The 24,528-nt window shown below is 42.1% G+C and overlaps 1 protein-coding gene across 1 annotated transcript in view; it reads left to right on the top strand.

Moving 5' to 3' along the window:
- The window catches only part of LOC123485632 (protein eyes shut homolog), a gene marked incomplete at its 3' end in the record, with an annotated part of 135,982 nt that overhangs the window by 47,441 nt on the left and 64,013 nt on the right, over positions 1-24,528 (top strand). The window contains exons 6-7 of the mRNA XM_045216684.1: positions 5,198-5,312; positions 8,665-8,824. Of these exons, the coding sequence (XP_045072619.1) occupies positions 5,198-5,312; positions 8,665-8,824 (275 nt within the window). The remainder of the gene's footprint in view (positions 1-5,197; positions 5,313-8,664; positions 8,825-24,528) is intronic.

Below are 24,528 nucleotides of genomic sequence, written 5' to 3'. Positions count from 1 at the left end.
TGTAGGTGAGACACATGGCAGTATATTCAGGATGTAGGTGAGACACATGGCAGTATATTCAGGATGTAGGTGAGACACATGGCAGTATATTCAGGATGCAGGTGAGACACATGGCAGTATATTCAGGATGTAGGTGAGACACATGGCAGTATATTCAGGATGTAGGTGAGACACATGGCAGTATATTAAGGATGTAGGTGAGACACATGGCAGTATATTCAGGATGTAGGTGAGACACATGGCAGTATATTCAGGATGTAGGTGAGACACATGGCAGTATATTCAGGATGTAGGTGAGACATGGCAGTATATTCAGGATGCAGGTGAGACACATGGCAGTATATTCAGGATGTAGATGAGACACATGGCAGTATATTCAGGATGCAGGTGAGACACATGGTAGTATATTCAGGATGTAGATGATCCAGTGACCTACGCGGTTCTGATGGCCCAGTGTGTTAGTTAGAGCATCGGGCCTAGCTAGCATGGGTCTTAATTAGCAACACCAGGGTTAGAGCATGGTGCTTAACTAGCAACACCAGGGTTAGAGCATGGTGCTTAATTAGCAACACCAGGGTTAGAGCATGGTGCTTAGATAGCAACACCAGGGTTAGAGCATGGGGCTTAACTAGCAACACCAGGGTTAGAGCATGGTGCTTAACTAGCAACACCAGGGTTAGAGCATGGTGCTTAACTAGCAACACCAGGGTTAGAGCATGGGGCTTAACTAGCAACACCAGGGTTAGAGCATGGAGCTTAGATAGCAACACCAGGGTTAGAGCATAGGGCCTAACAAGCAACACCAGGGTTGGAGCATGGTGCCTAACTAGCAACACCAGGGTTGGAGCATGGTGCTTAACTAGCAACACCAGGGTTAGAGCATGGTGCTTAACTAGCAACACCAGGGTTAGAGCATGGGGCTTAACTAACAACACCAGGGTTAGAGCATGGGGCTTAATTAGCAACACCAGGGTTAGAGCATGGGGCCTAACAAGCAACACCAGGGTTGGAGCATGGTGCCTAACTAGCAACACCAGGGCTAGAGCATGGTGCCTAACTAGCAACACCAGTGTTAGAGCATGGGTCTTAATTAGCAACACCAGGGTTAGAGCATGGTGCTTAATTAGCAACACCAGGGTTGGAGCATGGTGCTTAATTAGCAACACCAGGGTTAGAGCATGGGGCTTAACTAGCAACACCAGGGTTAGAGCATGGTGCTTAATTAGCAACACCAGGGTTAGAGCATGGGGCTTAACTAGCAACACCAGGGATAGAGCATGGGTCTTAATTAGCAACACCAGGGTTAGAGCATGGTGCTTAACTAGCAACACCAGGGTTAGAGCATGGTGCTTAATTAGCAACACCAGGGTTAGAGCATGGGGCTTAACTAGCAACACCAGGGTTAGAGCATGAGGTCTAGCTAGCAACACCAGGGTTAGAGCATGGTGCTTAACTAGCAACACCAGGGTTAGAGCATGGTGCCTAACTAGCAACACCAGGGTTGGAGCATGGGGCTTAACTAGCAACACCAGGGTTAGAGCATGGGGCTTAACTAGCAACACCAGGGTTAGAGCATGGGTCTTAATTAGCAACACCAGGGTTAGAGCATGGTGCTTAACTAGCAACACCAGGGTTAGAGCATGGTGCTTAATTAGCAACACCAGGGTTAGAGCATGGGGCTTAACTAGCAACACCAGGGTTAGAGCATGAGGTCTAGCTAGCAACACCAGGGTTAGAGCATGGTGCTTAACTAGCAACACCAGGGTTAGAGCATGGTGCCTAACTAGCAACACCAGGGTTGGAGCATGTGGCTTAACTAGCAACACCAGGGTTAGAGCATGGGGCTTAACTAGCAACACCAGGGTTAGAGCATGGGGCTTAACTAGCAACACAAGGGTTAGAGCATGTGGTCCTCTGTAGCTCAGCTGGTAGAGCACGTCGCTTGAAACGCCAAGGTAATGGGTTCGATCCCCGGGACCACCCATACACAAAAAATGTATGCACGCACGACTGTAAGTCGCTTTGGATAAAAGCGTCTGCTAAATGGCATATTATTATTATTATTATGGTGCTTAACTAGCAACACCAGGGTTAGAGCATGGGGCCTAACAAGCAACACCAGGGTTGGAGCATGGTGCCTAACAAGCAACACCAGGGTTGGAGCATGGTGCCTAACTAGCAACACTTGGGTTGGAGCATGGTGCTTAACTAGCAACACCAGGGTTGTGGGTTAGAGCATGGTGCTGGCAACGGGGCGGCTGGTAGCCTAGCGGTTAAGAGCGTTTGGTCGGTAACCGAAAAGTTGCCGGCTCGAATTCCCGAGTTGACTAGGAGACAAATCTGCTGATGTGCCCTTGAGCAAGTCACCTAACCCTAATTGCCCCCGTAAATCGTTCTGGATGAGAGCGTCTGCTAAGTGACTAAAATGTAAATGTAATGTGTTACTGTCAATGTCGTAGATAAAAGCGTCTGCTATAATGTTGCTACTATGTTCTTCTAATAAACTCAGGACAGGAAGCATCTTTCATAATAGCTAATTATTTTCCTTTATATACTTCAGATTAGGGCTGGGAATTGCCAGGGACATCACGACACGATATTATCATAATACTTAGCTGATACGATATGTATTGCAATTCTCACGACTCTCACAATTCTATATGTATTGCGATTCAAATATAGATATTGCGATTTAAATGTTCCAAACATATTTCTCACCATAGTTCTGCTGCAGAGGTAGAAGAGAGAGCATGGAGAATCGTTTTGATCAGTCATGAAAAAAAAGTGCTGAAAACATGTTGGCTCACTATTCAAAGCTGCGATATGTCACTTTTTGGATGACCTGACCAAATTCACATAGATATGGGTGTTATAGATCTGTCATTCTCATTGAAAGCAAGTCTAAGAAGCGGTAGATCTGTTCTATGTGCAGTATTTCTATGCTTCTCGTTCTAAAGTTTTGTTTTTGCGTCTTTTATTTTCGGTTTTGTACACCAGCTTCAAACAGCTGAAAATACAATATTTTTGGTTATGGAAAATATATTTCACAGCGGTTTAGATGGTATAATGATTTTCTACACAATGACTGCTTGTTTTGTCACATAAACTGAAATTGAGGCGAACTATTCAAATTTTTGCAACCAGGAAATGGGGCAGCGATTTCTGCATATTGCACCTTTTAACAGTAAGACGGAGAACAAGCTATAGGTAGAAAAATACCAGATTTTGGGCACAGGTACAGCCAACTAGCACTATACTTGGAGTGAAATATCGATATAATATTGTCCAAAAATAAGAACACGATATGTAACTGTATCAATCCCCCCCCCCACCCCCCCATCACTACCTCAGATCTGTGTGTTGATATTAGTTGGTTATTTACATTACTACAAAGAAGGTCTTTTGAACTGCTCTCTGGTGATCATGACAAGAGTGACGGCAACGCATAATACTTTATAGGTACTCACCATTTAGGATGGGTGATTTTCAGACCCTGTTCTAGAGCTATTGCTTCAGCTGTCTCAGGCAGTATTTCTCAGTGGATACGAAGGGTAAAGTTCAGCCCAGTCAATACATTCACGTCTTCTCTTCTCTGAGTCAGTAGCAGTTGGAAAAAAGAGATAGAAAAAGAGGTGGAAAAGTTAAATCGGAACACATTTCAACATTTAATTCAACATTTATTATTATTATTATTTGTGAAGGGGACATGTCTGTCTGTTGGTTAGAGGATAGTGTAGAGAAGGGGACATGTCTGTCTGTTGGGTAGAGGATAGTGTAGAGAAGGGGACATGTCTGTCTGCTGGGTAGAGGATAGTGTAGAGAAGGGGACATGTCTGTCTGTTGGGTAGAGGATAGTGTAGAGAAGGGGACATGTCTGTCTGTTGGGTAGAGGATAGTGTAGAGAAGGGGACATGTCTGTCTGTTGGGTAGAGGATAGTGTAGAGAAGGGGACATGTCCGTCTGTTGGGTAGAGGATAGTGTAGAGAAGGGGACATGTCTGTCTGTTGGGTAGAGGATAGTGTAGAGAAGGGGACATGTCTGTCTGTTGGGTAGAGGATAGTGTAGAGAAGGGGACATGTCTGTCTGTTGGGTAGAGGATAGTGTAGAGAAGGGGACATGTCTGTCTGTTGGGTAGAGGATAGTGTAGAGAAGGGGACATGTCTGTCTGTTGGGTAGAGGATAGTGTAGAGAAGGGGACATGTCTGTCTGTTGGTTAGAGGATAGTGTAGAGAAAATGATTGTCACTGGCCTACACACAATACCCCATAATGTCAAAGTGGAATTATGTTTTTAGAAATGTTTACAAATTAATTAAAAGTAAGTATTCAACCCTTTTGTTATGGCAAGCCTAAATAAGTTCAGGGGTAAAAATGTGATTAACAAGTCACGTAATAAGTTGCATGGACATTGAATATCTCTTTGAGTATGGTGCAGTTATTAATGTTACACTTTGGATGGTGTATCAATACACCCAGTCCCAACAAAGATAACACCCTTCCTTAATCAGTTGCCGGAGAGGAAGGAAACCGCTGAGGGATTTCACCATGAGGCCAATGGTGATTTTAAAACAGTTACAGAGTTTAATGGGTGTGATAGGACATAACTGAGGATGGATCAACAACATTGTAGTTACTCCACAATACTAACCTAAATGACAGAGTGAAAAGAAGGAAGCCTCTACAGAATACAAATATTCCCGAAACATGCATCCTGTTTGCAACAAGGCACTAAAGTAATACTGCAAAAAATGTGGCAAAGAAATTCACTTTTTGTTCTAAATACTAAGCGTTATGTTTGGGACAAATCCAACACAACACATCACTGAGTACCACTTAATATTTTCAAGAATGGTGGTGGCTGCATCAACTTATGGGTATGCTTACACATGTTATGCTATAGCCTACCCTGATAAAGGATGTTATGCTATAGCCTACCCTGATAAAGGATGTTATAGCTTACACATGTTATGCTATATCCTACCCTGATAAAGGCTCTTTGGCAGAAATGTTGGTCAAATAAATTCACAGCAAGGAGAGATGAGTGTGTGACTTTGTTTTTCAGCTCTACCACACCATGATTATCTTGTCTGCATCTCCACCTCTCTCCTTATTATCAGTGGTCTGGTCTGCATATCATACCAGGTGTTATTGATATTGAAACCTCTGACAGCCAGTTGCTCTCCTCCTCTCCTCTGCAGGTGCCTGCCAGGGTTTTCCGGGAAGAGCTGTGAAGAGATAATAGACTACTGCAGTCTGCTCAGTGTCAACTGCCTGCACCAGGGACTGTGCCTCAGCGTAATTGGTGGATATAATGTAAGTCAGCCATTAGGTGAGGTCTAATGAAATGTGGAAACAGCAAAGAAAAGGTTTGATATGATGACCCATAGTTTATTAGTGGGCTGGTTGGACAGGGGACCCATAGTTTATTAGTGGGCTGGTTGGACAGGGGACCCATAGTTTATTAGTGGGCTGGTTGGACTGGGGACCCATAGTTTATTAGTGGGCTGGTTGGACAGGGGACCCATAGTTTATTAGTGGGCTGGTTGGACAGGGGACCCATAGTTTATTAGTGGGCTGGTTGGACAGGGGACCCATAGTTTATTAATGGGCTGGTTGGACAGGGGACCCATACTTTAATAGTGGGCTGGTTGGACAGGGGACCCATAGTTTATTAGTGGGCTGGTTGGACAGGGTACCCATAGTTTATTAGTGGGCTGGTTGGACAGGGTACCCATAGTTTATTAGTGGGCTACTTGGACAGGGTAGTGTATATATGAGAAGGTTCTGCACTCTACACATCAGAGAAAACAAACCATGGTGCTATTAGGAATGTTTTAGAATAGACTACAGTAACCAGTAGTGTATAGTCCTGTCTGCGTTCCAAATGGCACCCTATACCCTGTATAGTGCACTACTTTTGTCCCTTTTGGCCTCCTCCTCTCCACCCCATGTTCAAAAGAAGTAGCATGTTTTGTGTACTGATTTAGTATGTCTAGTATAGGGACACCTTGTACTTTGCTTCAGGTTAGTGCACATTTGGGAGATCTTTTTTTCATAACACGGACAACCGATGAAAACCACTATGGCATGACAATGTCAGGTAATAAAACAACAGGCCACTGGTAGCCGTTAAAGGGATAGTGCCAGATTTTGGCAATGAAGCCTTCTTTCTACTTACCCAGAGTCAGGTGAACTCGTGGATTCCATTTTTCTGTCTCTGCGTGCAGTTTTTAAAGGAAGTTGGAGGTAGTTTTGCGAGCCGTTTCCAGTCACTGCGCTAACATTAGTTAGCAATGGCTCGTAAAACAACCTCAAACTTCCTTCATTGCCAAAATCACGCACTATCACTTTAATTCTAATCTATTTATTTATTTATTACATATTTAGAAGCTATCAGTTTCTCATTTTTCATATATACTTTGTTTTCTTGCCTCTTTCAATATCGTCTTGCTGTCACATTCAATTTCAGCTGAACACTTTGAATAATGTGCCATGCAGCACATTTTATCGACTTGTTTATAAGAATATTTACATTTGATAGTAGATAGTTATGTATTGATCATTTTATGTCAATATCTGTTTATTTAATGTATTATAGTGTGAAGCTGTAGATATGGTGATAAAAGGTTTCATTTTTCTATCACCTTCACAAAATATTGTATCTATTTATATTTTATCATATCATCAACGCAAACTTGTCAATGTGGGGGTTTTAAAATAATTTCCATTTAAATTTCCAAAACAAAAATCATAACATGATTACAGGTTTCCAATGGGTGGTGATTAGGGGTTATCCATGAACATGAATATTGTTTATCATAGGTATTAAAGTATATCTATGCATCACACTTCCTAAATGTACAGACATCTGTCTCTGAGTCTATCCCATGGATTATACTTTAGTCTCATTTTAAAATAAAGGACATTCAATAAAATCTGGTGTGTCTAACGCTGTCATGATATAGAATATTTAGCATTTATTCAGTCTGACTACATACATTGCTAATACATTACCATTTTGTTTGCAGAACATTTTAAATAAAAATAAAACATTGAGAAAATGAGAATATCATGCAAATGAGAGACCCGTTGGTTAAAATTGGATTCTATGTCGTCTTCTAAAGCCATAAAGCTATTTCACAACCATAAAATACCCAAATTGTGGCCACTTCATCATAATCCTCCAGTCGAAGGCACCTGAAACCAGACTGTAATGCCCATGGTCCTTAGCTCCTAATTATCCCCCATCAGTCCTGGTCTGTTGCTTTAGATCATTCAGTAGGCTCTGGGACTGCATCCCAAATGGCACCCTATTCCCTATCCCTACATTGCCTATGTCGTGCATAGGGCTCTGGTCAAAGATAGTGCACTATGTAGGGAATAGGGTGCCATTTACTTCTGACTCTTAGCTGCAGGACTGTTAAAAGCTGCCTGTGTTGCTGTGTGTGGGTTTCTCTTGCTCCAATCAGTGTCGGTCATAATCAGAACATTGACGCTAGTCTGGCGTAATGAGCCGTCTCCTTAGCGATTTCTTGATCTGCTTCCCCCTGGGGAAAATGATGAGGTCGTTTGTCAGGTCAATTTGGGCTGTTGTCCATTTGCCGCGCTGACTGTGTCCTGAAGTCTTTACGCAGTGTAGACTGAAGAGGTACTGACACTCACGTCGTAGAACCAAATTAAACCTTAGAATTAGTAAGAACAGAGAATACCGTACGGTACCCATCAGCACTTGGATCTGCTGATAAGTGAAACTTTAGTTAAATTAGTGTTGAGATGCACAATATGAACTGATCAACTCACTGCCAGTGGAGGTTTCCCTGGTATGGATCTCATCAGGAAGTTGCTTTCTTAGTGTAGAGGCATAGAGCTCGCCAGTTTAGTCTTAAAAAATGGAAATGAAACCTCTGGTTCCTATGAGGGAAATGAAACCTCTGGTTCCTATGGGGGAAATGAAACCGCTGGTTCCTATGGGGGAAATGAAACCTCTGGTTCCTATGGGGGAAATGAAACCTCTGGTTCCTATGAGGGAAATGAAACCTCTGGTTCCTATGGGGGAAATGAAACCTCTGGTTCCTATGGGGGAAATGAATGAGGAAAGAATGGCGTTTTGGGATAAATGTCAAAAATAAGGTCTGAGGTGAACACAGGCTTTTTTGTTCTATGAGATAATATCAGTCAGTTAACATGACCTTCATGGACTATGAAGCCTTTATGTGCTTATTTCGATTACATAAATACTTAAAAGTTCCACAAAAAGGTACGATAGCTGATGAAGTTTATTTAATAGAACAAAACGTATAGGATCTTCTAAGCCTGTGTTTACCACAGACCTTATTTTCAGCGTTTATCCAAAACCCCTCCAAAAACCCCATTAATTTCCCCATAGGGTTAGCCTCCACCAGTGCCTACAAAAATATGCCAATACTATTTATGTCTATTGCTAACCTACATGACAGAATGTTGTGTAGAATGTACATTACTCCAAAAAACGAATTCAAACCTTTAGAATTGGCGAGAAGATGCGCGATGCATACCACTGCCAATGTAGTGGGAGTATACAGGATGCAGTCCAATAACAGACCTGGTTAGTATAGATGTACAAGACCAGATTGGTGATTGTGTTTGTCTGCAGATCAATGATTACTGGTTCATCTCTTCCTCACAGTGTCTCTGTGCTCCTGGATGGATAGGGGAGTTCTGTCAGTATGGAGGGAACGCCTGCCTGATCTACCCAGACAGCTGTATGAATGGAGCCACCTGCATCACCACAAGTCAACCTACGGCTGCCCCACAGTACAGATGTATCTGCAGCCCTGGTTACACAGGTAAGGGTCACTACACTACCATCTAGGTTGGAGTACTACTGCATTAGTATACACGTTTGGTTGTTTTCACTGCAACTTCCTTAGTAGGTTGAGAAATACAAATTATACACTTCAGAGTTTTGTGAAAAAGTGATTTTACTGTAGTGTTTGTTTTGGGAAATCCCTTGGTAGTGTAAAAATATGCGCTATTTTCAGAGTATGGATCACTACATATAACTTCAAATATTACGTTTTTTTGCAGTTTTAAGAGAAACGTTTGTACATTCCCGTTATAACGCGTGTCATTCCCGTTATAACGCGTGTCACTCCCGTTACTCATATTTTCACAATGCCTCCCCAAGTGGATGATACCATAATTTGGGTCATCTTGATTGCAGGACATTTCTTCAGTGAACATGCTGCCAAGGAAAGCAACAAGATATAGACTTGTACATCCATGCTATAAGCAGCAGCTATTGGAGGAATTTAACCACTTCTATCCACCATAAAGGAACAAAATGAACAAATATAGGTTCTCTTGGATATGACAAAATTGAGAAAGATACTTTTTTTGACTATTTTTAAGTCCAAAAGTGTAATCTTTGGGTTCGACCAAAAAAGTAATTAACTTTACAGAAATATTTCTATACAATTTTAGACTCATGTCATTTGATAGTTAGACGCTGCTTGTTTATTCTAAATGTGTCCAAAAATCTGGATGCCATGAAAAGTCATTTATCAATTTGTTTTATTATCTACTATTAATGTCTGGGCCCATTAACCAAATACCAAATATTTTAGACTCTGTTGAAAATAGTTTTCGAGGACCACTAGTAAACAAGTCTTTAGATTATTACTTTCATATGTTTTCCTCTGGAAAAAAAAGTGGTTCTCTTCATTTCACGTCTTCAGTCTTCGCTCCCTCTCAATCCTGTCAGCAGAACCTCAGTCCCCATCTTAGCTGACACACTCACACCTGTCACTCCGATAAGTCCTTACATAGCATTTCATGAGCTAGGGCTTTTTTGTGCTGCGCCAGGCTCAAATATCTGTTGCCACTTCGCTGATGGAAAATCGTCTCACAATGTGGCAGCACCTCAGTGGCTGATGGAACCCATCACCATCCTTGCCAAATGACACCCTATTCCCCTATTTAGTGAACTACTTTTGACCAGGGCTCATAGGGCTCCTCCTGGTCATAAGTACTGCGCTATGTAGGGAAAAGGGTTCCATTTGGGACACGGCCCCAGGCATCCAGGGATCCTTTTTCGATGTGGAATTATGAAGCGTTCATGCGGAAGGACTTTCAGAAGGCCTGTTTAATTTCAGAACCCGTCTCGAAGCCCCTCAGGACCAGACTGTCTGGAGTAGATCAAACATTTCTGAGTGCATTGCTCAAGCCCCTGATATTTACGTTTTTATTCAGACAAGAAAAATATGAATTTGCGGCCGATGGCATAAGCATTTATGAAATGCTCATGTACTGCACATATACAGTGTATTCTGAAAGTATTCAGACCCCTTCCCTTTTTCCACATTTTGTTACGTTACAGCCTTACTCTAAAATGGATTAAATACTTTTTTTCCCTCCTCAATCTACATACAATACCCCATAATAACAAAGCGAAAACAGGTTTTTAGACATTTTTGCTCATTTATATATATTTTTAAAAAACAGATACCTTATTTACATAAGTATTCAGACCCTTTGCTATGAGACTTGAAATTGAGCTTCTGTTTCCATTGATCATCCTAAAGATGTTTCTACAACTTCATTGGAGTCCACCTGTGGTAAATTAAATTGATTGGACATGATTTGGAAAGGCACACACCTGTCTATATAAGGTCCCACAGTTGACAGTGCATGTCAGAGCAAAAACCAAGCCATGAGGTCGAAGGAATTGTCCGTAGAGCTCCGAGACAGGATTGTGTCGAGGCACGGATCTGGGGAAGGGTACAAAAAAAATTCTGCAGCATTGAAGGTCCCCAAAAACTCAGTGGCCTCCATCATTCTTAAATGGAACCACCAATTCTCTGCCTAGAGCTGGCTGCCCGGCCAAACTGAGCAATCAGGGGAGAAGGGCCTAGGTCAGGGAGGTGACCAAGAACCCGATAGTCACTCTGACAGAGCTCCAGAGTTCCTCTGTGGAATGGGAGAACCTTCCAGAAGGACAACCATCTCTGCAGCACTCCACCAATCAGGTCTTTATGGTAGGGTGGCCAGACGAAAGCTACTCCTCAGTAAAATGCACATGACAGCCCGCTTGGAGTTTGCCAAAAGGCACCTAAAGGACTCTCAGACCACGAGAAACAAGATTCTCTGGTCTGATGAAACCAAGATTTAACTCTTTGGCCTGAATGCCAAGCGTCACGTCTGGAGGAAACCTGGTACCATCCCTACGGTGAAGTATGGTGGTGGCAGCATCATGCTGTGGGGACGTTTTTCATTTTCAGGGACTGGGAGACTAGTCAGGATCGAGGGAAAGATGAACGGAGCAAAGTACAGAGAGATCCTTGATGAAAACCTGCTCCAGAGCACTCAGGACCTCAGACTGGGGCGAAGGTTCACCTTCCAACAGGACAACGACCCTAAGCACACAGCCAAAACAACACAGGAGTGGCTTCGGGACAAGTCTCTGAATGTCCTTGAGTGTCCCAGCCAGAGCCCGTACTTGAACCCAATCGAACATCTCTGGAGAGACCTGAAAATAGCTGTGTAGCAACGCTCCCCATCCAACCTGACAGAGCTTGAGAATATCTGCAGAGAAGAATGGGAGAAACTCCTCAAATATTACATTTACATTTACGTCATTTAGCAGACGCTCTTATCCAGAGTGACTTACAAATTGGTGCATTCACCTTAAGATAGCCAGTGGGACAACCACTTTCCAAAAGTATTTTTTAGTAATTTTTTTTTTTTATAGTATATTTTTAATTTTCATTTATTTTATATAAATATATATATATTTGGGGGGTGGGGTAGGGGGGGGAGGATAGAAGGATTACTTTTATACTATCCCAGGTATTCCTTAAAGAGGTAGGGTTTCAAGTGTCTCCGGAAGGTGGTCAGTGACTCCGCTGTCCTGGCATCGTGAGGGAGCTTGTTCCACCATTGGGGTGCCAGAGCAGCGAACAGTTTTTACTGGGCTGAGTGGGAACTGTCCTTCCGCAGAGGTAGGGGGACCAGCAGGCCAGAGGTGGAAGAACGCAATGCCCTCGTTTGGGTGTAGGGACTGATCAGAGCCTGAAGGTAAGGAGGTGCCGTTCCCCTCACAGCTCCGTAGGCAAGCACCATGGTCTTGTAGCAGATGCGAGCTTCAACTGGAAGCCAGTGGAGTGTACGGAGGAGCGGGGTGACGTGAAAGAACTTGGGAAGGTTGAACACCAGACGGGCTGCAGCGTTCTGGATGAGTTGTAGGGGTTTAATGGCACAGGCAGCCAACAGCGAGTTGCAGTAATCCAGACGGGAGATGACAAGTGCCTGGATTAGGACCTGTGCCGCTTCCTGTGTAAGGTAGGGTCGTACTCTGCGAATGTTGTAGAGCATGAACCTACAGGATCGGGTCACCGCTTTGATGTTAGCGGAGAACGACAGGGTGTTGTCCAGGGTCACACCAAGGTTATTTGCACTCTGGGAGGAGGACACAACAGAGTTGTCAACTGTGATGGCAAGATCATGGAGCGGGCAGTCCTTCCCCGGGAGGAAGAGCAGGTCCGTCTTGCCGAGGTTAAATATAGGTGTGTCAAGCTTGTAGCGTCATACCCAAGAAGACTTGAGGCTGTAATCACTCCCAAAGGTGCTTCAACAAAGTACTGAGTAAAGGGTCTGAATACTTATGTAATGTGATATTGAAGTTTTTTATATATACAGTGGGGGAAAAAAGTATTTAGTCAGCCACCAATTGTGCAAGTTCTCCCACTTAAAAAGATGAGAGAGGCCTGTAATTTTCATCATAGGTACACATCAACTATGACAGACAAAATGAGAAAAAAAAATCCAGAAAATCACATTGTATGATTTTTTATGAATTTATTTGCAAATTATGGTGGAAAATAAGTATTTGGTCAATAACAAAAGTTTCTCAATACTTTGTTATATACCCTTTGTTGGCAATGACACAGGTCAAACGTTTTCTGTAAGTCTTCACAAGGTTTTCACACACTGTTGCTGGTATTTTGGCCCATTCCTCCATGCAGATCTCCTCTAGAGCAGTGATGTTTTGGGGCTGTCGCTGGGCAACACAGACTTTCAACTCCCCTCCAAAGATTTTCTATGGGGTTGAGATCAGGAGACTGGCTAGGCCACTCCAGGACCTTGAAATGCTTCTTACGAAGCCACTCCTTCATTGCCCGGGCGGTGTGTTTGGGATCATTGTCATGCTGAAAGACCCAGCCACGTTTCATCTTCAATGCCCTTGCTGATGGAAGGAGGTTTTCACTCAAAATCTCACGATACATGGCCCCATTCATTCGTTCCTTTACACGGATCAGTCGTCCTGGTCCCTTTGCAGAAAAACAGCCCCAAAGCATGATGTTTCCACCCCCATACTTCACAGTAGGTATGGTGTTCTTTGGATGCAACTCAGCATTCTTTGTCCTCCAAACACGACGAGTTGAGTTTTTACCAAAATGTTCTATTTTGGTTTCATCTGACCATATGACATTCTCCCAATCCTCTTCTGGATCATCCAAATGCACTCTAGCAAACTTCAGACAGGCCTGGACATTTACTGGCTTAAGCAGGCGGACACGTCTTGCACTGCAGGATTTGAGTCCCTGGCGGCGTAGTGTGTTACTGATGGTAGGCTTTGTTACTTTGGTCCCAGCTCTCTGCAGGTCATTCACTAGGTCCCCCCGTGTGGTTCTGGGATTTTTGCTCACCGTTCTTGAGATCATTTTGACCCTACGGGGTGAGATCTTGCGTGGAGCCCCAGATCGAGGGAGATTATCAGTGGTCTTGTATGTCTTCCATTTCCTAATAATTGCTCCCACAGTTGATTTCTTCAAACCAAGCTGCTTACCTATTGCAGATTCAGTCTTCCCAGCCTGGTGCAGGTCTACAATTTTGTTTCTGGTGTCCTTTGTCAGCTCTTTGGTCTTGGCCATAGTGGAGTTTGGAGTGTGACTGTTTGAGGTTGTGGACAGGTGTCTTTTATACTGATAACAAGTTCAAACAGGTGCCATTAATACAGGTAACGAGTGGAGGACAGAGGAGCCTCTTAAAGAAGAAGTTACAGGTCTGTGAGAGCCAGAAATCTTGCTTGTTTGTAGGTGACCAAATACTTATTTTCCACCATAATTTGCAAATAAATTCATAAAAAATCCTACAATGTGATTTTCTGGATTTTTTTTTCTCAATTTGTCTTTCATAGTTGACGTGTACCTATGATGAAAATTACAGGCCTCTCTCATCTTTTTAAGTGGGAGAACTTGCACAAATAGTGGCTGACTAAATACTTGTTTGCCCCACTGTATATACATTTGCAAAAATTTCGAAAAACCTGTTTTTGCTTTTTCATTATGGGGTATTCTGTGTAGATTGATGAGGGAAAAAAAACAATTTAATTAATTTTAGAATAAGGCTGTAATGTAACAATGTGGAAAAAGTCAAGGGGTCTGAATACTTTCCGAATGCACTGAATGGGTTATGAATGGGTTATGAATGTGTCATGAAGTCCTTATGTAGGTACCATAAGTATAAAGTGTTACACTTTATTCTTAGGGAAACTGTACAGACATTGGAGGCATTTTCACCTTGCATGGCTTTATAGTTTCTTCCCCCAGACAAGGGTTTATTTTCTTCTTCCAGGCAGGCAGACAAGGTGCTGTCCAAAAGGCCATCACAAAATGCCAAGCACCCGATTGTAATCTGCCAAAAAATTTCCAGTGACATGCTGAAGAGACACTATGAATTCCATGAGCGAGACAAAGTTCAAACTTTAGAAGGGCAGATTCTTCGGAGATAGGGCATGTGTCTGAAATGGCACCCTATTCCCTGTAGAGTGCACTACTTTTGATCAGAGCCCTATGGGTCCTGGTCCAAAAGTAGTACACTACGAAGGGAATATGGTGCCATTTGGGACGCAGACAATGCCTTTTGTTGTCCGTATCTTTCCCCTGCCTTTGCTATATCTCCTATCAGAGTCCCCTAATTGAAATCACACAGCTATTGAAAAGCCAAGGAGTCCCAGAACACCAGTAATTCAGTCTTGTGGATTTAAAAAAGCTAATCTCCGCTCCATATCCTGTCTCTTTTTATATGGCCCTTGAAACAACAGACTGTCTGAAGAACTGCTGCGTTCTTCTCTAAGTGGAAGCAATCATAGTTTGAAATCAAGTAGCAGGAGAATATTAGGGTTAATTGCTTTATTAAGTTAAAACATCTAATAGGGATTCCAAGGAGGATTTCAAAGAGAAGATACTTACATTTTAGGATGGCTAAAGAAGGTTTTAAAATGTATACATTTAAATGGATTAAATATCATGTTTCTCGCTCTCTGCTCACGATATGCAGTAGATGGTTGTACCACTGCTTCAATCACCGAACCAAAGTTGTTGTGGTTGTCAGTGTTCATACAGTGAGGGGGAAAAAAGTATTTGATCCCCTGCTGATTTTGTACGTTTGGCCACTGACAAAGACATGATCAGTCTATAATTTTAATGGTAGGTTTATTTGAACAGTGAGAGACAGAATAACAACAAAAAAATCCAGAAAAAACGCATGTCAAAAATGTTATAAATTGATTTGCATTTTAATGAGGGAAATAAGTATTTGACCCCTCTGCAAAACATGACTTAGTACTTGGTGGCAAAACCCTTGTTGGCAATCACAGAGGTCAGACGTTTCTTGTAGTTGGCCACCAGGTTTGCACACATCTCAGGAGGGATTTTGTCCCACTCCTCTTTGCAGATCTTCTCCAAGTCATTAAGGTTTCGAGGCTGACGTTTGGCAACTCGAATCTTCAGCTCCCTCCACAGATTTTCTATGGGATTAAGGTCTGGAGACTGGCTAGGCCACTCCAGGACCTTAATGTGCTTCTTCTTGAGCCACTCCTTTGTTGCCTTGGCCGTGTGTTTTGGGTCATTGTCATGCTGGAATACCCATCCACGACCCATTTTCAATGCCCTGGCTGAGGGAACGATGTTCTCACCCAAGATTTGACGGTACATGGCCCCGTCCATCGTCCCTTTGATGCCGTGAAGTTGTCCTGTCCCCTTAGCAGAAAAACACCCCCAAAGCATAATGTTTCCACCTCCATGTTTGACGGTGGGGATGGTGTTCTTGGGGTCATAGGCAGCATTCCTCCTCCAAACACGGCGAGTTGAGTTGATGCCAAAGAGCTCCATGTTGGTCTCATCTGACCACAACACTTTCACCCAGTTCTCCTCTGAATCATTCAGATGTTCATTGGTAAACTTCAGATGGGCATGTATATGTGCTTTCTTGAGCAGGGGGACCTTGCGGGCGCTGCAGGATTTCAGTCCTTCACGGCATAGTGTGTTACCAATTGTTTTCTTGGTGACTATGGTCCCAGCTGCCTTGAGATCATTGACAAGAGCCTCCTGTGTAGTTCTTGGCTGATTCCTCACCGTTCTCATGATCATTGCAACTCCACGAGGTGAGCTCTTGCATGGAGCCCCAGGCCGAGGGAGATTGACAGTTCTTTTGTGTTTCTTCCATTTGCTAATAATCGCACCAACTGTCACCTTCTCACCAAGCTGCTTGGCGATGGTCTTGTAGCCCATTCCAGCCTTGTGTAGGTCTACAATCTTGTCCCTGACATCCTTGGAGAGCTCTTTGGTCTTGGCCATGGTGGAGAGTTTGGAATCTGATTGATTGATTGCTTCTGTGGACAGGTGTCTTTTATACAGGTTACAAACTGAGATTAGGAGCACTCTCTTTAAGAGTGTGCTCCTAATCTCAGCTCGTTAGCTGTATAAAAGACACCTGGGAGCCAGAAATCTTTCTGATTGAGAGGGGGTCAAATACTTATTTCACTCATTAAAATGCAAATCAATTTATAACATTTTTGACATGCGTTTTTCTGGATTTTTTTGTTGTTATTCTGTCTCTCACTGTTCAAATAAACCTACCATTAAAATTATAGACTGATCATTTCTTTGTCAGTGGGCAAACGTACAAAATCAGCAGGGGATCAAATACTTTTTTCCCTCACTGTATATCAACAATGTTAGAGCTCAGATTTTATTAGACAACTCCACGTGCTTCCCACAAACCTTTTTAACTTACTCTGAATGTTTATATTCCGCCCACTTCCTGTTTCCTCATAAAAGGTAGATTTAGTGGCTTGTGATGTCTACGGTAGTACTGCACTAGTATCTACAATAAAACACATCTCTACCAATGCATACCATTCTCTAAGCAAAGAAAGCAGACAATAAACGTAAAATGGCCATAATAAAATGCCCCCTTTCATTGTTCCAGTGCTCACGTTTTATGGAGTTTGATTAGACATGATGTATAGTACATCACAGTGCTCTACTGCAGCTGAATGCAGACAGACAGGCAGGGAGACAGGCAGGGAGACAGGCAGGGAGACAGGCAGGGAGACAGGCAGGGAGACAGGCAGGGAGACAGGCAGGGAGACAGGCAGGGAGACAGACAGGGAGACAGACAGGGAGACAGACAGGGAGACAGACAGGCAGGCAGACGTGCCTGTTGTAAACCTGTGTGTGTCTCCAATGGTATGCAGGAAGTAAAACTGGAGCTATGGTAGAATCTCCAAAGACAAACCGAAAGGCGTCAAATGAACTCTGGCTGAAAGAGTAGATCTAGCGGGCAACTGGTTGAACTTACATCATTACAAACAGATCATGTAGTTATGACATCATTTCAACCAGTTTACAACCAGATAATCTGATTGTAATGACGTAAGGCCGGCCACATGCTTCAAGGAAATGTACTGTACAGCAGGGGTAGGCAACTAGATTCAGCCACGGGCCGATTTTTTGTTGCCGCAAATGATCAGGGGCTGAAAAATAATTATAACTAGAAAATATGGTGTGCTTGCTAGCTTGTGAAGGATCTATTGATTGATAGTATAGAATAGCCTGAACATGTGAAAGTTGGTTTGGTGTGTCTAGCTTGAACGGTTCAAGAATTACTGTTGTTGAGTTATTTTATGCAAATATTACAGTTATAGTTGATCAAAGTTTTTAAGAATTTGAAGTTTATGCACATTTATGCAAATGTGTACATACACTGAGCACAACTATAAAAGCAACATGTAAAGTGTTGGTCCCACGTTTCATGAACTGAAATAAAAGATCCCAGAAATGTTCAATACGCACAAAAAGCTTATTTCTCTCAAATTGTGTGCACAAATGTGTTTACATCCCTGTTAGTGAGCATTTCTCCTTTTCCAAGATAATGCATCCACCTGACAGGTGTGGCATATCAAGAAGCTGATTAAATAGCATGATCATTACACAGGTGCACCTTGTGCTGGGGGACAATAAAAGGCCACTCTATACTGTGCAGTTTTGTGACACAACACAATGCCACAGATGTCTCAAGTTTTGAGGGAGCGTGCAATTGGCATGCTGACCGCAGGAATGCCCACCAGAGCTGTTGCCAGATAATTTGTTAATTTCTCTACCATAAGTCACCTCAAACATAGTTGTAGAGATTTTGGCAGTACGCCCAACCGGCCTCACAACCACAGACCATGTGTGACCACGCCAGCCCAGGACCTCCAAATCCGGCTTCTTCACCTGCGGGATCGATCGTCTGAGACCAGCCACCCAGACAGCTGATGAAACTGTGGGTTTGCACAACTAAAGAATTTCTGTACAAACTGTCAGAAACCGTCTCAGGGAAGCTCATCTGCGTGCTTGTCAAACTCACCTGGCTGCAGTTCGGCGACATAACTGACTTCAGTGGACAAATGCTCAACCTTCGATGGCCACTGGCACGCTGGAGAAGTGTGCTCTTCATGGATGAATCCCGGTTTCAACTGTACCGGACAGATGGCAGACAGCTTGTATGGCGTTGTGTGGGCGAGCGATTTTCTGATGTCAATGTTGTGAACCGAGTGCCCCGTGGTGGTGGGGTAATGGTATGGGCAGGCATAAGCTACACAATTGCATTTTATCGATGGCAATTTGAATGCACAGAGATACCGTGACGAGATCCTGAGGCCCATTGTCGTGCCATTCATCCGCCACCATCACCTCATGTTTCAGCATGATAAGGCACGGCCCCATGTCACAAGGATCTATAGACAATTCCTAGAAGCTGAAAATATCCCAGTTCTTCCATGGCCTGCATACTCACCAGACATACTTACCCTACTATTAAAAAAAAAAAAAGGTATCTGACCAACAGATGCATATCTCTATTCCCAGTCATGTGGAATCCATAGTTTAGGGCCTAATGAATTTATTTCAATTGACTGATTTCCTTATATGAACTGTAACTCAGTAAAATCTTTGAAATTGTTGTATTTATATTTTTGTTCAGTGTAGTTATAATTGATAAAGATTTTAAAGAGTTTTAAGTTAGGATAGCCTGAATGTTTTAAAGTTGGTCTTGAAGCTTAACTGGCCAAGGAGCAGGACCATTTTAAAAAGCTACCTCTGTATTCCTATGATTCTCATTCAAACCCATGTTATGTTATGCAAAGTTTAAATCGTTATAGTTCAGAAAGTATACTGTACATAGTATAAAAAATCCTTAGACAGGTAATCTAAGTAGGGGCAGTCTGAACATATCAACGTTGGTTTGGGGTTGATAGCTTAAACGGTGAAAGAGGAGATGGGTCTAGAATCTTACATTTTGTTACCATTCAAGTCTATGGACCTTTTTTTTTGCCATTGAAATGCATTGGGAGCTCATTAATTATATTAACAAAAAGTATAAATGCTATCACAAATATTTTATATAGTTGGGGCCGTCTTTAAAGTTGGTTTTGTGTTTATAGCTTAAATTGTTAAAGCGCTAGAGCGAGGGGAATAAATATAATCATAATAATACCGTAATTATATAAGAAACAGAAGTTGTGCTTTGCCTTTAGCAAGCACCTGATAATCATTTGTACACTGCAAATTGACCACAACTAAGCCCAAAAAGAGATTGTATTTGAAAATAGCAATAATTTTACACCTTCATTACACGTCTCTTTTTTTTTATTTGTGGGAAAACTTGAACAGATTCCCTGAATTAAACACATTTTTAGCTGAATTCTTGGTGATTTTAGAAGTATTTTTGACCAAAAACGAAAATCATAATAAAATCACACAAAAAAAACATGAAGGTTTTGTCCCGCGGGCCACCTGTTGCCGACCCATGCTGTACAGTAAGAAATTAATCATTAAGCAGAGGGCTTCCTTGGAGGTGGTGTTCTTTCTGAAAGTACAATTGATCATAATTGTATCATTTTTGCAAAGGTTTGCATAGTGTGTTGCTTTGGCCTTGGACGGTGCCCGAGATCTGTAGTATATGAGCCAATTCCTGACACCAGCCAAGTCCTCTCTGGGCATTTATGAGCTGGCTAGATGGTGCTGGAGATCTGAGGTCTTGGGTGTGTCCCAAATGGCACCATATTCCCTTTATAGTGCACTACTTTTGACCAGGGCTCATAGGGTTCATAGGGCTCTGGTCAAAAGTAGTGCACTATGTAGGGAATAGGGTGCCATTTGGAACGTAACATTGAACCTCACTGTGCTCTCTCTCTCTCCATGATGCATCAACGAAGAGCTGTGATTCACTTGGACATAGGCACATACACACACTAATCTCAGTTCATAATTCTATTGTCAGGGTTCCTGTGTCCAAATACTATTCAAAATCATTTAAAATACTGTATCTGTGCTTGATTGGGCTTGCCTGCTGTGATGGAACCAACAGGAAAGTCTCAAAAGAGCAAACCAAAACCCTGCCTAAGTGGCACTCCCACTCCAGGCAGGCTAAAGCAAATGCTGCAAAGTATTTAATATTTTTGAATACTATTTTAACCCAGATCTGGTTAAGGCCTGTTGCCTTTCTCTCATTTATCTCAATATCCTTTACGTGCTTTTCTGTGAGCGTTCCTACGCTAATGTACAAAGTTCATGGTACATTAGTAATTAAGTTTGCTTTGCAGAAAGATTTAATAATGTTATAATTGGTTTCCATTGCATAATTCATCTGAGATGCACATGTCATTATCCACTTCACCTAACCTGGAGCTTTAGAAATGGCAAATTAATCCCAATGTATAACGTTGAAATAATCACAAACATTCACCCTGAACCATTTCCAAGTTTATTCTTCATTGACGGTTCATGGTTTGCTACATGACCTTCGTGCTTCAGTGTCGAAGGTATTTATGATATTTCATGAAAACATTTTGAGGTGGTTTTGAGGATTATTTCTTTAACTAGGTAAATGCTCATAATGTGAATTTTGGAAATATTCAGGGGAGCATACCATGCTCACTGAGAGAGATTGATTTGTTCTATATTGAACAAAAATATAAACGCAATATGCAACAGTTTAAACAAATTTACAGAGTTACATTTCATAAAAGGAAATCAGTCAATTGAAATAAATTCATTAGACCCTAATCTATGGATTTCACATGACTGGGCGTTTTATGGTAGAGAATTCAACATTCAACTGTTCTGGTGGACATTCCTGCAGTCAGCATTCTAATTGCACGCTCACTCACAACTTGAGACATCTGTGGCATTGTGTTGTGTGAAAAAACTGCACATTTTAGTGGCCTTTTATTGTCCCCAGCACAAGGTGCACCTGTGTAATGATCATGCTGTTTAATCAGCTTCTTGATATGCCACACCTATCAGGTGGATGGATTATCTTGGCAAAGGAAAAATCCTCACTAACAGGGATGTAAACAAATGTGTTCCTAAAACCTGAGAGAAATAAGCTTTTTGTGCATATGGAACATTTCTAGGATCTTTTATTTTAGCTCATGAAACACTTTACATGTTGCGTTTATATTTTTGTTTAGTATATATTGACATAATCTCTCGTGGACAGACTAAGTAAACATAACTGTCCTAATTACGTGAGATTTTAGTTCTGGGTTAACCGAGATTAATATTGACATAACATAGCCTAACACAACAATATGTTGTTATCCATATTAGTGTGAAATTATTCCACTATTAGAATGATATCAATAATATTGATGAGTGTTTTGCATTGATCTGTGCCAGGTCCTCCGTTAGGTGTGCGCCTGTAATCTCTATTTAAAGAGGGGTTAATAGCATACACTTGTCAGGGCCGACTGGAGGGCTAAATGTGCAGCAATAGCTCAACGCACCGTCATAAATATTACATTCAAAAGTTTGTTTTATTATATTAAGACTTTCAAATGTCATGGTGTATCCTTTTATGTAACTATGTCACAACGATCATTTAATTAAGACCTAAATAGACCTACAAAAATGTTTGAATACTAACGCCCTTTCGGATATTTGAATATTCTAATAACCGTGCCCATTTCTAATCCATATGACATAATATATTAACAGTACAAGACAGACAGACTGATACGTTCATAGGAGCACATATTTCCATCTGATACTACTCTGTACATTTATCTCTAGTTGACTTGAATGACCTGCATTTACTTCCATCCTTCCAATTACAGTTGAAGTCGGAAGTTTACATACACCTTAGCCAAATACATTTAAACTCTGTTTTTCACAATTCCTGACATTTAATCCTAGTAAAGAATTCCCTGTCTTAGGTCAGTTAGGATCACCACTTTATTTTAAGAATGTGAAATGTCAGAATAATAGAATAGAGAATGATTTATTTCAGCATTTTTTTCACATTCCCAGTGGGTCAGAAGTTTACATACACTCAATTAGTATTTGGTAGCATTGCCTTTAAATTGTTTAACTTGGGTCAAACGTTTCGGGCAGCCTTCCACAAGCTTACCACAATAAGTTGGGTGAATTTTGGCCCATTCCTCCTGACAGAGCTGGTATAACTGAGTCAGGTTTGTAGGCCTCCTTGCTCGCACACACTTTTTCAGTTCTGCCCACACATTTTCTATAGGATTGAGGTCAGGGCTTTGTGATGGCCACTCCAATACCTTGACTTTTTTGTCCTTAAGCCATTTTGCCACAACTTTGGAAGTATGCTTGGGGTCATTGTCCATTTGGAAGACCCATTTGCGACCAAGCTTTAACTTCCTGACTGATGTCTTGAGATGTTGTTTCAATATATCCACATAATTTTCCTTCCTCATGATGCCATCTATTTTGTGAAGTGCACCAGTCCCTCCTGCAGCAAAGCACCCCCACAGCATGATGCTGCCACCCCCGTGCTTCACGGTTGGGATGGTGTTCTTCGGCTTGCAAGCCTCCCCGTTTTTCCTCCTAACATAACGATGGTCATTATGGCCAAACAGTTCTATTTTTGTTTCATCAGACCAGAGGACATTTCTCCAAAAAGTACGATCTTTGTCCCCATGTGCATTTGCAAACCGTAGTCTGCCTTTTTTATGGCCGTTTTGGAGCAGTGGCTTCTTCCTTGCTGAGCGGCCTTTCAGGTTATATCGATATAGGACTCGTTTTACTGTGGATATAGATACTTTTGTACCTGTTTCCTCCAGCATCTTCACAAGGTCCTTTGCTGTTGTTCTGGGATTGATTTGCACTTTTCACACCAAAGTACGTTCATCTCTAGGAGACAGAACGTGTCTTCTTCCTGAGCGGTATGACGGCTGCGTGGTCCCATGGTGTTTATACTTGCAGACTATTGTTTGTACAGATGAATGTGGTACCTTCAGGCGTTTGGAAATTGCTCCCAAGGATGAACCAGACTTGTGGAGGTCTACAATTTTTTTTCTGATGTCTTGGCTGATTTATTTTGATTTTCCCATGATGTCAAGCAAAGAGGCACTGAGTTTGATGGTAGGCCTTGAAATACATCCACAGGTACACCTCCAATTGACTCAAATGATGTCAATTAGACTATCGGAAGCTTCTACAGCCATGACATCATTTTCTGGAATTTTCCAAGCTGTTTTAAGGCACAGTCAAATTTGTTTATGTAAACTTCTGACTCACTGGAATTGTGATACAGTGAATTGTGAAATAATCTGTCTGTAAACAATTGTTGGAAAAATTACTTGTGTCATGCACAAAGTAGATGTCCTAACCGACTTGCCAAAACTAAAGTTTGTTAACAAGAAATTTGTGGAGTTGTTGAAAACAAGTTTTAATGACTCCAACCTAAGTGTATGTAAACTTCCGACTTCAACTGTATATTCCTGTCTTACCGTTATGTTGCTTCATCTCAGGGGGCTTTCTCATCACTTCCTGCTTTTAACTGTCAACACCTGGGATGGTCAAAAGTCGTACACTATATAGGGAACAGTGCCATTTGGGACACATCCCCAGGTTATAACCTGGCTTCTATATCAGCTACCCACTCACTGTGACCTTTCAATGACCAGTTTACCTGACCTTTCAATGATCAGTTTATCTGACCTTTCAATTATCAGTTTACCTGACCTTTCAATGACCAGTTTACCTGACCTTTCAATTACCAGTTTACCTGACCTTTCAATTACCAGTTTACCTGACCGACTCACATTCATCATCATCACCCCAACAGACCCATTCTTCTTCTTCTGCGGGTTTTTGCTAGCCTGGGAGCCAGTCGGTTTCTGCTCTCTTTCCAACTCCTTCTGGATGACAAGCGGACTGCCACCCAGGCTAGGTTACAGCAGCACTGTCAGCCA

The sequence above is a fragment of the Coregonus clupeaformis genome, unplaced genomic scaffold (genome assembly GCF_020615455.1).
Source record: "Coregonus clupeaformis isolate EN_2021a unplaced genomic scaffold, ASM2061545v1 scaf0773, whole genome shotgun sequence".
Lineage (NCBI taxonomy): Eukaryota > Metazoa > Chordata > Actinopteri > Salmoniformes > Salmonidae > Coregonus > Coregonus clupeaformis.
Note: the sequence above shows the minus strand (reverse complement) of the source record. Positions and strands in the feature narration are given on the sequence as shown.